This window comes from Sorex fumeus, unplaced genomic scaffold, assembly GCF_029834395.1.
Source record: "Sorex fumeus unplaced genomic scaffold, SorFum_2.1 ptg000003l, whole genome shotgun sequence".
Taxonomy (NCBI): Eukaryota; Metazoa; Chordata; class Mammalia; order Eulipotyphla; family Soricidae; genus Sorex; species Sorex fumeus.
Window position 1 is genome coordinate 26,446,418 of NW_026606060.1, and position 16,343 is coordinate 26,462,760.

Consider the following 16,343-nt stretch of genomic DNA (forward strand, 5'->3'; position numbering starts at 1 on the left):
AAGCACTTGATCAATTTGATACAGATTATCAAAAAAAGGGGACATACTTAAACACAAAAGGGCATATATGTTAAGTAGACTAATACCATAGGCTTTTCTTTCCTCTAAGGTCAGGAACAAGGTAAGGATATTCATTTCTTACCACTATTATCTAACTAATATTGAAAGTTCTGGCCAGAGCAACTAGACAATAAAAGGCTTCCAAACTGGAAAGAAGGAAAACTGCCATTACAGGGCAACTGTACATGTAACTGTACATGAAATCCAAAAGGCCCCAACAACAAAACACCATTAATAAATAAGTCAAAGTTGCAAGCTACAACAAACAACATTCTGTTGTATTTCTTTATGCAATGAATTAGCAGACGGGAAAAAAAAACAATGCAATGTATGATCACAGCAAAAAGAGAAAAACATTAAGAAATAAATTCAACTAAGAAAACAAATATTTAGACTGAAAATGATCAATATACTTGGATATGGCTCAAGTGGCAAAGCACATGCGTGAGGAGGATGACTGGTACCACACGGTGCCGTGAGCACTGTTGGGTAGCCCTGGTCGTCCCCAAGCACCAACACACTCAACCACACAACCAGAAGCATCTCTAGGGACTGGAAACATTAGTACAGGGGTTTAGGCACTTGCCTTGCATGCAACAGTTCCTGGCTTGAATTCCCAGCATCACTAATGGTCATTCCTGAGAAGAGAGTCAGGAATAACCCCTGAGCACTTTTCAGGGGTATCTCATGGCCCAAACTCATCCCATCACCACCACTCCCCCCCCCACACACACAAAAAAAACTCCTCTATAAAACACCATTGGAAGAAACTGAAGATAAAATGAAATGGGAAAACCATTCTATGATCATGACCTGGAAGAATAAACTTTTTTCCCCCCAGTTTTGGAGTCACACCTGGCTGTGCTCAGGGCAAGGCACAGGGACCATATGTGTGTCAGGGATCAAACACGGGTCATTTGTGTTCAAGGCAAATGCTTTACCACTGTACCATCACTCTGATGCCTCGAAGAATAAATATTATTTAAACAGTCATTTTTCAGTAGACAAGTCCAATACAATTCCAATTAATATCTCAATGGCATTTTCTAGAGAAGCAGAATAAGAAAGTCCTAAAAAAGTTTTATGGAAACAAAAGATCAATGGATATACAAAATAATCCCATGGGGGCGGGGGGACAAAGTCTGCAGTATCTTGTTCTAAATTCAATCTAGACCACAAAGCTATAATAACCGAAAGAGTGTATGGTACATTCAGCCAAGGTCACAGAACGTCCAGCCAAGGTCATATCTGCCCCCTCCCAAAAACAAAACAAATCCAGGAAAAAATGTAATCAAAAAGACAGTGAGAGTTCACCCCGCACCAGCAAAAATCATCTACAATCCAAAAGTCCAGAAACATGACCTTGCAATTCCTCTCCTGGCATGTATCTCAGGTAAAACAAAATATAATTTGACTGTTCTGGTAATTAAACTTTGGAAGAGTTAAGACATGGGCTGTGGGGAGATGACTGAGTAGAAGGTATTTATTCATTTCCCTCCTGGCCTGCAAACAAACAAACAAAAACACCACATAACTTGAGAAAGCACGTATAAACCTATGTTCACTACACACCCACAACAGCCAAGGTACAACCAAAGTTCCCAACAAGACAGAGAAAGTACAGCAGATAGGGCACTTGCTGTGCACACAGCCGACCCAGGTTCGATCCTCAGTATCCTGTACAATCCCCAGAGCACCGGTGGAAGCCCGAGTGCAGAGCCAGGAGTAAGCTCTGAGCACCACCAGATGTGCCCCTCCCAAGGTGCAACAACAGATTACTGGATAAAGAAACTGACTACCAGCCATGAGAAAAGATAAAAATAGTGTGCAGTTTCTTGCAACCTGGATGCAACTGGAGGGTGACATGGTAAGTGCAGTATGACTAGTATCTGATGATTTAACTTATATATAGAATATGAAGACATAAAGCAAATGATTAGATAAGAACGAATGGCAAACAAACCCGAAGATAAGGTCAATGGAACTGTGATCTAAGGACATGAAGGGTGGAAGGACTCCTGGGATAATGGTGGCGGGATCATCACACTTCGGTAGCAGCACTGCAAGTACGAAGTGATACTATCGCTCTCTCTCTCTCTCTCTCTCTATATATATATATATGTATATATACATTACAGTATTAAAAACCACATAAAGGGACAACTAATTTTTATTCTATTTTTTACAAAAATAAAGTAAGGGAACAACAATTACTGTAAGGGCTGAACATTTCTCTCTAAATGCCAGGGGAAAAGAAAAATCCTAGTATAGCCTAAAACTGTTACAAAAAGCACAAATGCTAGGACTAATATTAAGCTAAAGAGTTTCAGACCATGTAAGTAGATCTTGCAACAAACCCAAAGTCTGTTATACAACTGAAATAATATTCCTTATAATGGGATGGCTTATATTACAAAAGAGAGAAAGAGAGCCATACCAAGCTTAGAAAAAGTGGGCCAAGCACAGACTGTTTTGTGTAAGTTTAAATAAAACATCCTACTTCATTCAAGGTTAGAATGGTCAATAAGGAAATCCTATAAATACTGTCATTACAGGTGCAGTGGGCAGATCAGAACTTGTGAAGTATAAACAAATATAAAAGCGAATGAAATAAGATCAGACAATTACAAGGCCAGTGGGATTAAAAAAATAATGCTGAAACTATTCAAATAAATTAATTGTCAACAAAACCACAGTCCTCAGTAAAAGTAAAATTTTTAAAAATCATTTAACGTGACAAATGGCCCTCCAAACTAACTTAAATACCTAGTTCAAAGAGTTGGAGACCTGCTTAGCATGCTGGGGCCCTGAACTTGATCCTTGGCACTGCACAGTACTATGAGCACCACTAGGTACTGTACCCCAAAGTGAGGTTTTTGAAGCCTCAGAAGGTTAAAGGTGTATGCTCCAAGATGCTTAGTATGGGTGTTTGCAGTCTTTGTACTGTGCAGAGAGCATCTCTTCAGAGGGATGAGCAGTGATAAACTGAAAGTTTACATAGCAGCATCCTGGCCTAAAGGTGTCAAAACCCAAACAGGTTGATAAGAGGTCCCCAGGAGAAAGCAATCCAACAGGAAGTTGCAGAGTCTAGGCAGGAACAATGCTAGAGAACACAGCCAAGTACACGAAATTGCAAGTAAGCAAACTGCAGAAGCAATCACAGAGGGGACCAATTCAGTGTGGAGAGTTAGAACTCAGCTGAATTAAGGCAGTATTCTTCAGGCCAGCACAGAAGGCCCAAGTTTAAATGAGTGTGCCGTTTAAAAGTGCTAATGCAGACGCAGAGCCAACATGGACTGTCACTTACGGTGAGAAAGGCTTAAGTGTGGGGAAGGGGTGGCAGTGGGAGAGAGGGTACATCCAGGAGACTTGGAAAGGTAAGAAAAATGTACTCCAATCTGTGGAACTCTCTCCAGCCCTTCATTTTCCCATGTTATTAGAGAATTATTAATTGTATAATGGCCATGACTATCTAGAAAAGAATCTGCCCATCTGTGTGACATCAAAGCTAATATATAAGAAAATACTTGAAATTCTAAATTTGTATTAGCATGAGTCTATATTACTTGAAAAATTTCAAGCAAAATCTTCAAATACTCTAAGTTTTCGCAAAATACATTGTTAAGCCACATGCATACTTCTACTTTTTTTTTCTTCACTTTTAAAGATTTTACTTTATGGCTATATAAACCATGGGACGAAGCAAAAAATCTGCCTCCCACCCTCCCTCTTTGTTTTGGGTTGGGGGGACACACCCAGTATTGCTCAGGCATTAATCCTAGCTCTGCACTCAGGAATTACTTCTGGCAGTGCTCAGGAGACCATATGGGATATAACACACTGCTTCCTCACCCTACCTGGCTAATAAGCCTCCGATTGAAAACCAGTTATCTTATTTTTCCTGTTGCTTTTCTGCATTTTTTTGTTCCTGCTCTGTTTCTTTATATCTTGCATATGAGAAAGATGATTCTGTGTCTGTCCCTCCTAACTTCACTTCATATGATACTCTCCAAGTTTTTCCTTGTAACAGAAAATTGCATGATTTCATCTTTTTTTTTTTTTAAAAAAAAAGTAGTGTATCCTAATGTGTATGTGCAGTATAGTTTCTTTTTCCAGTTATCTGTTTTTGAACACCTGGGTTGTTTCAAGATTTTGGCTATTGTGAATACTGCTGCAATAAAAAGATAAATACAGATGTCTCTTCTGAATAGATTACTCTAAACACTCACCTGTAGAAGATAGGAACTGCCTGGATCTAATAAACTCACAGCTTCATTCTGCACCGTGTTCTGTTGTGTAATTGCATCTTCTCGTTTTCTCTCTTTCTGCCCCATTTCATCATCTTCATATTCATCTAAGCACTGAAAGGAAAGACAGTTTCTATTTTATTTTCACGTAGCAACGTAATTCGATTGTATGTGAGGATACAATTGATAGCAAAATTAACTTGTGTACTCAGTTATTTTCGGCAATAATGTACGTTTAAATCCTGGAAACTAAATCATCTACTTAAAACCTGAGCCTTCATATTCACACACTGCAAACACAATAAAGGTAGGGTTTACTGTTTATTGTCCATTCAACAAGATTATGTCTAGTACCTTAAATTTCTGGAAGTTAGCAAAAGATACAATCCATATATGGTATTTATATTCTAGTATGAAAGACAAAATACAATCATTTAAAAATAATTATGTGTATAACTTAGTAATAGAATATTTTCATCTGCAAATAAGTTTTCAAGAGTCTATAGAAGACCTTGTAAAGAATGGGTATTATCTGAAATTGCAGATAAAGAAAAAAAAACCTCAGCGTAGAAAAAAACACATAAAAAGTTTTATATAAGCTCAAGGTTCGATAGAAAGTATGAGAAAAACTACAGCATAACATCTAAACTTTCCATTTCATTACATCCCATCTATTGTGGGATGGATTGATAAACTTTGTTTTAAACCTCCACTCTTAAAAATTTTATTGGCAGCATTGATGATTTACAGTACTGTTAATGATAGGGTTTCATAAAGGAGAGAGGGAGAGAGGTGAGAGGGAAAGAGGTAGGGAGAGAGTCAGGGAGGGAGGAGGGAAAGGAGGGAGAGCTAGAGGCAGCCTGGAGGCAAGCTGGGGAAGGGGCCTGATGGCAGGACATAGGCAATTGTGAAGGGATAGGTGTTGGAACACCATTTGACTGAAACCCAGTCATATACAACTTTGTAATGGTGTATCTAACTGTAATTCAACTGTAATTCAATTTTTAAAAATAGGGTTTCATGCACACAAAGTTCCAATAACACACCTTCACTAGAGTGTCTGCTTCCCTTCACCATTATTTTTATGCCCCATATGCACAGATGTCACACACACACAGACCTCCCATTCCCTTGCCAGGATAAAGCTCAGTTACGTAGACCAGTTCCCATTTTCTGTTGTCTCTTACCAGCAGAAATGTTTAAAATAAAACGTTTAAAATTTTAAAATAAGGACATTTTAACCAACAAAATGACCTTAAATCCTGTGAGACCTTAGTACTTATCCAACACAAAAATACTACTCAAAAGATACATGCACACCTATGTTCACTGCAGCAGTATTTATGATGACCGGAATCGGAGAACATCCCAAGTACCCAACAACAAATGAGTAGATAAAAGAAATGCGGCATATATACACGATGAAATACTAAGTTTTAAGAAAAGAGGAAATCTTGTCCTCTGCTACAACAGGATTGGAACTAGAGGTCATGCTAAGTTAAATAAGCCAAGAAGAAAGACAAACACGGAATGACCTCATGCACATGTAGTTTGTAAAGCAAGGGAACAATGTCCAATGGAAACAAATTCTTAGACTCCGATCACAGAATTATGTTGGGGAAAGGAAAGGAGGGAGACAGTAGATGAAAAGGGTTATGGTGGAGGGATCCTGACACTTTGGCTATAGGTGTGGTGTGTTAGCCAGTGCTACTGTAACAAATAAAATTCAAAAACAATAAATTACAAGCTCAGGGCTAGAGAGAGTACAGGAGGTCATTGTGTATATACGCCACATATCTTTTATGTGGTTGACCTGGTTCAATCCCTGGACCCCACAAGATCCTCCAAGCCCATCAGGAGTGATCCCTGAGCACAAAGTCAGGAGTAAGCCCGGTGTGGCCCAAACAACATCAAAAACAGAAGATCTATGAGAGAAAAATGTCTTTGAAGGCATTCTCGAAATACTAAGACACTGATCAAAGCACAGTAAAGCAAAAAAAGACAGTAATACTTACAACAAAAAGTCTGTGTTTTCAGAGAATTGGGGGAGAGGAGGCTATCCCCTCCAATGTACTGTGTGTACAAGTATCTTATTGTCCTCATCACATCACCCTGTGGGAACTGTGGCCTAGGAATCAGCACTCAGTTCAAGAAAATGATACTGTCAGTACCATTATTTTTGTAATAAGCTGCCGTTAAATCTTATCAGGAGACAAGTTTCTGCCCAGGTCCATGAAACTACAGCAGGGCAGTGGGTTTGTTTACAAACAGTAAGATCTCATATACTCACAGTTCTTGACAGAGATAAGGACTGGAAAAAACGTATCATCTAATCACAAAGAAACATAATAAACAGCCTGAGAAACTTTGAACTTTTCACTGCAAACTATCAAAAAATGTTACAGTGATACAACTCCTTGGAATATAAATAAAGTATGATAACATCTGACTTGGGGGACTCAATATGTACTCAGAAATTCAGTTTTTGAGTCACACCGAATTGTGCCAGGGGTGGAATGAGGGGCGTGGGGTGGGGAGCATGTTGTGCTGAGGTTTTAATACTCAAAAATTCAGAGTCCAGTGAAAATAAACAAGAACCCAAAGTGTTCTTGCTAAATAACACTGTAGTCAATTCAATCCTATGAAACGATATATCCTAGGCAAAATACAATAAATCTAGTAAAGAGTGCAACAGTTTAAGAAATTAGTCCTGATTTTAAAAATTAATCTCTCTGAGGACAAAGAGATAGCTCAAATCCAGGCACATTCTCTGCATGCTGGAGACCTGAGATCTATCCAGTTGTGTACCTCATAGTCCCCTGAGGCACCACCAGGAGGGAAACTCAAGAACTAAACCAGCAACAGCCCAGCCCCTGAGCATGACAGGGTGAGGCAAGAGGGCGTGTGGGTGTAGGTGTGTGGGTGTGTAGGGCTGTGTGGGGGTGTTGTGGGGGGCAGAGCAAACAAAATCTTTTGAAAAATAAAAAAAGCACTTTCACAAACTAAAAGGCATCATCAACAAAAATTAAATATGAAATAAGACTTAAGCCACTGATGTCCAGGAGCCAGTTATATAGTACAGTGGGGAGGGCACTTGCCTTGCACACAGCTGACCTGGTTCAATCCCCAGCACACCTTATGGTCTCCAGAACTCACCTGGACTGATTCCTGAGTTCAGAACCAGGAGTAAGCTGTGAGCACAGCCAGGTGTGGCCCCCATAAAAAATAAAGGCACTGATGTCTTTATACAAACAGGGCTGTGAAAATCACCAAGGAAGTGCTAACTGATAAAATGGACACAAGATTTTTCAGCATTAGATAAAATTCCATCACTTTAGATGATAATCTTCCTAACTGCAATGAAATAAAAAAATGTATGCAAAAGCTGTAAAATTTTACTGAGGGATATAAATTAAAAGCAATTATTTAATAGACTGGGCCAGAGATACTGTGCAACAGGCTGGAGTGGAGGCCCAGATTCAAACCTCAGCACAACATGCTCCCCACCCCACACCCCCCATTCCATCCCTGGCACAACTGGGTGTGATTCAAAAACGAAACCAAAACAAAAAAAGAAAAAAATCTATTCTTAAAGGTCAGGAATATGGTTCAGTGGTAGAGCAAGGCAACCGCATGTGTGAGGCCCTGGATTCAAATCCCAGCACTGCAAAAAGTGAAAATAGACTTGAATTTTAAAATATCATCCATTCATTTGTCTAACATTTGCTTATTTTTTTCTTCGTTTATTTTATTTCATTAGTAAAGAGAGTCTACACTTATTAAAGAAATGAGAGAGAAGGTTAGTGTTGGGAAGATGGATCCCAGAAAATGGAAACAAAAATAAAGTAAACATCTCAGTGGTCAAGAAGTTGAATAAAATGTATTTGCAAAAGTATTATGATAGAACATTCACTCTAGTTTACATGAAATCTACAACAACAACTTTGCATGACACATCTTCAAACAAAAAGTGAATCAATTAAAGTAGTTCACAGTAGGGGCTGAGGAGCAAGTGTGATGCAGAGGGAGTGCATGGCGAGAAGGGGGTGCAGTCCCATCTCTACTACTCCACACTGTTAAAGTAATCGTACCTCATTCACCAGAAACTATACTGCAAAAATCCCTGACCATAAAGTAGCCTAAAGCTAATTTTTTTTTAAATCACAAAGCAGTATCTAAAGAAAGTGGAATGTAGGTAGCCCTCAACTCCCTGAGCACTAGGATGTTACTTTATTTTTGCTTCCATTATCTGAGATCTAGGCTTCTCAACACTAACCTTCTCTTCTCTCATTTCTTCAACAGATGTAGGCTCTCTTACTAATAAGCTCAAATAAAATAATGTTTTGACAAATGAATGGATGAATTACTAAGATGAGACAAATCAGAAAAAAATGGAGTACAGCACAAGTTAAAATTGCAGAAGTGCTTTTCCATGGCAACACTAATACCGACTGTCCGCACAACCTATTCATCACACTGCATCTCTGTGAAGAAGGTGTGCATTTATATTCCAGGCAGCTTTTGGAATAGAGATTACTGATGAATCACAACTTGCCTTCGAATTCATTAGCAACCAATACAGTTCTTTTAGCAACAAGAATCCCAGAAATTATCTAAAGCTATCTATGTAACAGGAACGCATGGATACACACACACACACACGTGCGTGCGCACAAATACAATTTGGTGAACACAAGTTTAAAATAATTTCAATTAAATAAGATTAAAATGAAACAAAACAAAAAATAAGAACTGAGACCACTGGCAGAGGGAGACAAAGATATTTTCTACATCTATTCCTTGGGAAAATTAATAATCCCCAAAGAGGCTCAGAGATGGTTGAGAGGAAGAGCTCATGCCGTCTGCAATGGTGGAGATGGTGAGGCTGAGGGTTTGACCCAGGGTAAAGGCCTCTCTGCCTGCATCTACCCTTCGTACCTCTGTTGTTTGGGGTCATCAGTACCTCACTGAAGTGTAGGGTCTCTGGAGCACTCCTATCAAATGTAAGTCAGCACCAGCTAAAGTGTGTGAACATCACAATGAGGTTCACAATTCAACAAAGCACTGAAACTAAAATGTGCAAGAACTACAAATAAAAAGAAGCCTAAATACTTATAAATGTATATAATTCCCATGAATTATAATCTTTTAAAATAAAGTTGGAGGGTAAAGATGAAAAGAAAATAGCAATATTGATTTTATACTATACTTGCATCAATAATATGGAACTTAACCTCTTTACTTCCCAACTCTCATTCACCGTAACTGTAAATATCTAAGGTTTTTTCCCGTTTAAATGTTTGAGGATCTGTGTGAGAAGTGGGTTAATAACTAATACTGAAACCAAAAAGGTTTTGTGAAGTGACATGTCTTAAACTGAGTTGATAACAAAAACATTACTGATTCTCACCAAGGTCTTTAATCTTCTTAAAGTGTCATTTACTGTACTATATTTTTATAAGTAAAACTCTGCAAAACATATGTTTTGTATTTTGTTTTGTTTTGTTTCTTTGCATTTTGGGTCACACCTGGCAATGCACATGGGTTACTCCTGGCTCTGCACTCAGGAATTACTTCTGGCAGTGCTCAGGGGACTATATGGAATGCTGGGAATCGAACCCGGTACGGCTGCATGCAAGTCAAGCGCCCTACCCGCTGTGCTATTGCTCCAACACCTATGGGTTTTATTTTTAATAACAAGTTACTAATGTTGAAAAATAAGAAAAGGTTTCAGATTTTAAAAAATCATTCAGACTACTGCTAGGTTTTTACAATATAACCAAATGAAAAGTGAACTAGGATATATTTAAAAGTCCTATTAGTTAGAACTCAACTATAATTGTAGGAACTAAGTGAAAAATTCAAAAGCAGAGAAACTGAATTTATACAGAGAAACTGAATATACAATCAAAGTAGCCACTCACAGCAGTGGGAAAAGAACAGCACTTTAATAAATGACTTAGGGATAATTGGGATAGCTATGTTTAAAAAGATGGAATTTGTTTTCCCTACTGGCATAAATTTCAGAGCATCACTTAAAAATGAGCAAAAACCAGTAAAGATACTTGAGTAAAGAAAACAGGGATGCAGCGTGAATACAACAGGTTCATTATAAAGTCATAAAGGAAATAAATACTAGTCTTTTTTAATGTGGTTTTTGGCCACCCCTGGTGATAGTACTTCTGGTGTACCTGTACTCAGGAATTACTCCTGTCGGTGCTCGAAGGACCATGTGGTATGCGGGGGATTGAAGCTGGGTCTCAGAGTGCAAGCCAAATGCCCTACTGTACTATAACTCCAGCTCCTAAAGTCTCACTGAGCAATAACTGTACAGCTACTAAAATTACTCAAATTAAAAACTGACAGTTTCGTTAGAAAAGACGAAGTCATGAAATTTACATACAAGTGGTACTACATGGAAAGTATCATGTTAAGCGAAATGACTCAGAAAGAAAGGGATAGACATAGAAAGATTGCATTCATCTGGGTAACAAAATAGGAGACTAACACCCAAGAATGGCCGGGATTAGTACCAGGAATTTTACTCCATGGCTTGGAGGCCAGCCACACATTCTAGGGGAAAAGGGAGCTCAGATAGAGAAGGGAGCACCAAATAAAGGGTGTTGGGAGGATCCTCCCAGGATGGAAGAAGCATGCTGAAAGTAGACTATAGACCAAACATGATTGCCACCCACTGCCTCTTTTGCAAACCACAACACCCAATAGGAGAGAGAGAACAAAAGGGAATGAATGCCCTGCCACGGAGGCAGGGTGGGATGAGGGCGATGTGGGGTGGGAGGGATACTGGGATCCGTGGTGGTAGGAAATGGACACTGGTGGAGGGGTGGGTATTTGATCATTGTATAATTGAAACCCAAGCCCAAAAACTTGTAAGTCTACAACTGTACCTCATGATATCATGTTTCACTAATAAAAATTTTAAAAAAAACTGACAGTTTCAAGTATTAATAAAGAGCTGAGACTACTGAGTATTTTCTATATTGCTCGTGGGAACTAAAATGGTACATTCACATAGGAAAACATTTTGCAGCTTCTTATAAATTTAAACATGTACTTACTACATAACCAGCAACTCATCATCCTGATTATTTACCAAGAGAAATGAGAACATTCACTCAAAAGAAATATAAAAACTTGTATACCAGATCAGCTTTATATATAATACCAAACTGCTTGAAATAGTTCAATGATCATCAACTGGTGAACAGATAAACAAACAATCCTGGAGCGGAATACTACTCTGCAACAAAACGAATGAATCTCAAAAGCACGATGCTAATGAAAGGCACTGAAAAATGTGAATACTACCTCATATATGTGATTCCATTTACATAAAATTCTAAAAATAACAAAATCTTAGTGACAGAAAACAAATCAGTGGTTGCCAGAAGTTGGCTCTCAGAGGCGAGGCTGAATGAAAAGCAGAAGGATTGAAGGAAATGCTCTATATCCTGATTCTCATGGTGGTGTACCCAACTATGTACACTTGCCAAAATTCAGCAGTCTTACTCTTAAAGTGGCATATTATTCTATGTAAATGACCCCGCAAGTAAATGACGTAATTAAAAAATGAAATATAATAAATTTATGGGACAGAAAAACATCAGACAACCAACCATGGGGACACAATCATGAACTTGAGGAATTTAAGGAGTAAGAAAAAAAAAAATAGACCAAGAAATGTCTTGGAGGTTTATCACAGCAGCTCGGATGCTTGCAAGCCTATAGTTGCAAGTTCACCCAGGGCTTGACTTGGCAGCTAAGGTTGTTTAAGTCTGTCGGCTCTTGTCTGCAATCAACAACCCAGCAAGCAATTTCCAGTAAAACCATTGCCAGGTGTGTGTAATCATCACAAACACCCCCCCCTTCCCCCCAAGCCAAGAGCACTTCAACTAACAAGATGTGCAAATGCTACAGCTGAGAGGTTCAACAACTCCTGGCAAGCTAAGTGCGTGGGCATTGCAGTGACCCACAGCAAGCTGTACACCAGCTTGTGCACGTCTCAAATGAACAGCCCTTCAGCAAGCACCGTACAGAGCACAACGAAATGTTCGTGTTTTCATTTTAGAATATATTATAATATTATAATCGTACTAATATCCACTGCTTCATTTAATTCTCACAAAAAGTTTAGGAAGTATATTTTACAAAAGAGGACTCTTGATTAGAATTAAGTAACAGGCTTCAGAAAACAAAATTCGGAGAGGTGCAGTTGAAACTCTAGCCTAAGTAATTTATCTACAAATCCTAAATTTACTGTCCAACTGCCAGATATTATTTCACCACTCATAAAATAAACTTAGTGTGTCACAACTTAAAATCTTTATAAAGAGGGGCTGGAGCACAGCGGGTAGGGCGTTTGCCTTGCACGCAGTTGACCCGGGTTCAATTCCCAGCATCCCATATGGTCCCCCAGCACCACCAGGAGTAATTCCTGAGTGCAGAGCCAGGAGTAATCCCTGTGCATTGCCAGGTGTGACCCAAAAACAAAACAAAACAAAAAAACCTTTACAAAGAAACAAAACAAAATAGAAATTACCAGTAATTTTTATTAAAAAAAAAAAACTCTTCACTGATCTGTGAGAATGCTGAATTACTTTGTAGACTTACTGGAGTTGCAAAAATATCATTAGAGTGGCCAAGAAGTGTTGGTTATATAACTGTCAACTATACAGAGGTTAATCTTTTTCTGCTCTTTCCCCCTTTTCTTTTTGTTTGTTTGTTGGGCCATACCTGGCTATGCACAGGGCTAAATTCCTGGCCTTGTGCTCAGGAGTTCTTCCTGGCGGTGTTCTGGGTGCCAGGATACAGAGTGCCAGGATCCAACCTGAGTCAGCTGTGTGCAAGACAAGCGCCGTTCCGTCTGTACTCTCTGGCCCCATTTCCCTTTATTTTAAGATGGCTTTAGTGAAGAAATTATGTAAGTTATTATGTTTATTTTGGTCACTGACATCAAACTATTGTTTCCTTCCACCTCATTCAGCACACTGTAGACATACTGTATATTTCATTCTTCTCTACATTCATTCCCTAATCTGATCCAATTATACATTCTACTTCCCCTTCCAAATCATTCAATTGTGCACTCAGGAATTCTTACCAATTAATGTTTTTCCTCTTAATAAGTACAAAATTAATCCTTTAAAAAAAAAACTCCTAAGGGCTGGTACAATACTACAATGGGTAAAGCGCTTGCCTTGTGTGTGGCCAATCTGGGATCGATTTCTGATACAATACATGGTTCCTTGAAGCCCTTCCAGGAGTGATCCCTGAGCACAGAGCAAGGAGTAAGCCCTGAGCACTGGCAGAAAAGGCCCCCAAATTAAAATCAAAACAAAAAAAATCTCCTTTGCCCAGGAGCTTTTTAAATTGAGTTCTGTTCTGTATGTTTGTTTGTTTAAAATTTCCTTGAAACCCTCAGACCTGGTGATGATATGATTTTTTCAGGCTGTTTCTCTGGAGTTAAGTCTCTTTTTTCGTCCACAAAGATTTAGTCCAATAATTCTAAGCAAAATCACTACAACATACCAGGAGACATGCAATTTTATGGAGGTATTTTCAGTTTTGATTATTTAAAAAAACAAACACACACTGTCCTCCCGCTGTTCATCGATTTCATTGAGTGGGCCCACTCACGTCTCTATCATGAGACTTGTTGCTATTGTGTTTGGCATATTGAATACGTAACGGGTAGCTTGACAGGTCTGCCGTGCGGGCGAGATAGCTCGGTAGCTTGTCGGGCTCTCCGAGAGGGGCGGAGGAATCGAACCCGGCTTGGCCGGGCTGGCTGCATGCAAGGCAAATGCCCTACTGCTCTTCTATTGCTCCAGCCACTGCTATATGGAAAAGAAACTTGGATTTCGTGCCTTGCAATTTGAAAAACTAGTCCCACTGGGGGAAAAAATGTAAGCCAGGATGCAATACTGACTAGTGATATAGGTTAAAATCTAATTATTTGAGTCTAACCGCATTGTGTCTGTGAAAAACAAAAGGAAAGAATGGGTTTTCAGGCCTTCGGTTGCTGTCTGGTCGTTGGTTTGGGGAACCATACCCAGCAGTGCTCAAGTTCACTCCCGGATCTGTGCTCAGAGATCACTTCCTGGTGGTCCTCGGGGACAATATGCAGCTATAAGGTACAGAACTGGGGTCAGCTGCAGACAAAGCAAGCATCTTAATTCCTTTCAAGTTCTTAAAATACATAAAGACTTCTAGGAAGACAAATACCCTTATTAATCTTTCTTTCATGTTGTGCAACATTTGAGAAAATGTCACTGACAGCAAAACTATTTGACATTTTGAATCAGTAATAAAAACACAACTGTATCGGTCCAGAAAGTTTTAATACCACAGTATTTTTTAAACCTTTAAGATGCTACCACAGTACTGTACTTTTACCATAAAATCAGGCATATATTCACACATGGTACATTCAATAATTATTTGCTGAAGTAAACACTAGAATGTATAATGGAGAGATCAAACTTGAACAGATAGTAAACAGGCTAAGATGAATTGGGCCTTGAATCCTACATGCAGAGAAACTAGTTAATTATCTTAAATTTCTTGAACACATGGGAGACAAATACCATGTTTGAAATATTAGCCTCAAAGTGATATATATGTTAAATAAAATTGACTTAGGTATCTTAAGGTAGTAATTTCCTATTACTAAAGAAAAGGTTTTTTAATTAAAAATGTGAATGGTCATGCACTGAAACAACTTTTAAAGGAGAAATGATGAAAAAATGGTGTTGAATACTTAAACATTCTAGCATACACATAATTAAAGAATTAAAGTTCAGATAGAAGACTATCTCATACTAAATAAAAATAGGGAAGGATTAAGATGGTTATAAATGAAAATACCTTAAAGAGTTCTAACTATAAATTCTCTAATTTCTCTAAAAAGTATGTTCTAAAGAAAATTATGGCTAGAAATTTAGGGTAATCAGTGGCTAAGGCAATGAGTATGAATCAGATTAAAAGTTAAAATAGGCATAATTCAACATATTAAAGTAAAAATACTCCAAGAATTTTCACGTAAGTGTTGAGGTATAGCTAGAATGAAGACCATAAGACTTTCATAATGGTACTAATATGAAATCAGTTGTTATAAATTTAAAGAGTAATATTATTACAGATTCAATTCTCCTATGAAAACTTGTTCAGTAATATTTTCAGCAAGTTGTCTAATTATTTTGGGGATGAGCATGGAGGAAGATCTTCCAATACCCCTTATTGTTCAAACAGGTAACTCAGGAGCAAGTTTTGACAAGCAGGATATTAACTATGCAATTATATTTGAAACTAGCTTTGTTAATTTTATTCATAAATATCTGGCTTTCCATTTCTAGGATTTTTTTACAAGATACTAAGCTTAGTAAGAAAGATTCTAGAATCATATCAGCTCCAGATAAAAATCCTTTCCATTCTGTATGATAAACTTTATTAGGTTGTGATAAGTTAGATCACAACCTAATTAGACTGGCTTTAATGCTTAGCAATAAGAAACAGTATGCCTGGATATGTCACACAGACCTGTCTAGGCAAACAAAAGAGGAATTCGTGTAAGGAGATATACTATATTCAGAACAAAAACTGTCAAAACAGACAAATTTACTTTAGCAATCATAGCTTTAAACAAATGGTACTACGTTTGGAAAAATAAGTATCATGCTCAAGCTTAATTATTCAAATTACTGATCATATGCAAACAGCACTATACAAATACCCAAGCACAAAAATTTGTAAGTCTACAACTGTACCTCATGATGTCTCACTAATAAAAATTTTAAAAAATAAAAAAATTTTTTAAAAAATTAAAAAATAAATAAATAAAATTTTTAAAAATAAGGTATTGGGACCAGAGAGAAACAGTACAGAGGGTTAGGTATTTGTCTTGCATGCAGTCAGCCTCAATTTGATCCCCAGCACTGCATATGGTCACCTGAACACAGAGCCAGGAATAGGCCTTGAGCATCACTGGGTAAGGCTCCAAAACAAAATTAAATAAAA

The 16,343-nt window shown here is 38.1% G+C and overlaps 1 protein-coding gene across 1 annotated transcript in view; it reads right to left on the reverse strand.

Moving 5' to 3' along the window:
- Positions 1-16,343, reverse strand: part of PAWR (pro-apoptotic WT1 regulator) — a 100,621-nt gene that overhangs the window by 33,540 nt on the left and 50,738 nt on the right. The window contains exon 2 of the mRNA XM_056119907.1: positions 4,290-4,421. Within this exon, the coding sequence (XP_055975882.1) occupies positions 4,290-4,421 (132 nt within the window). The remainder of the gene's footprint in view (positions 1-4,289; positions 4,422-16,343) is intronic.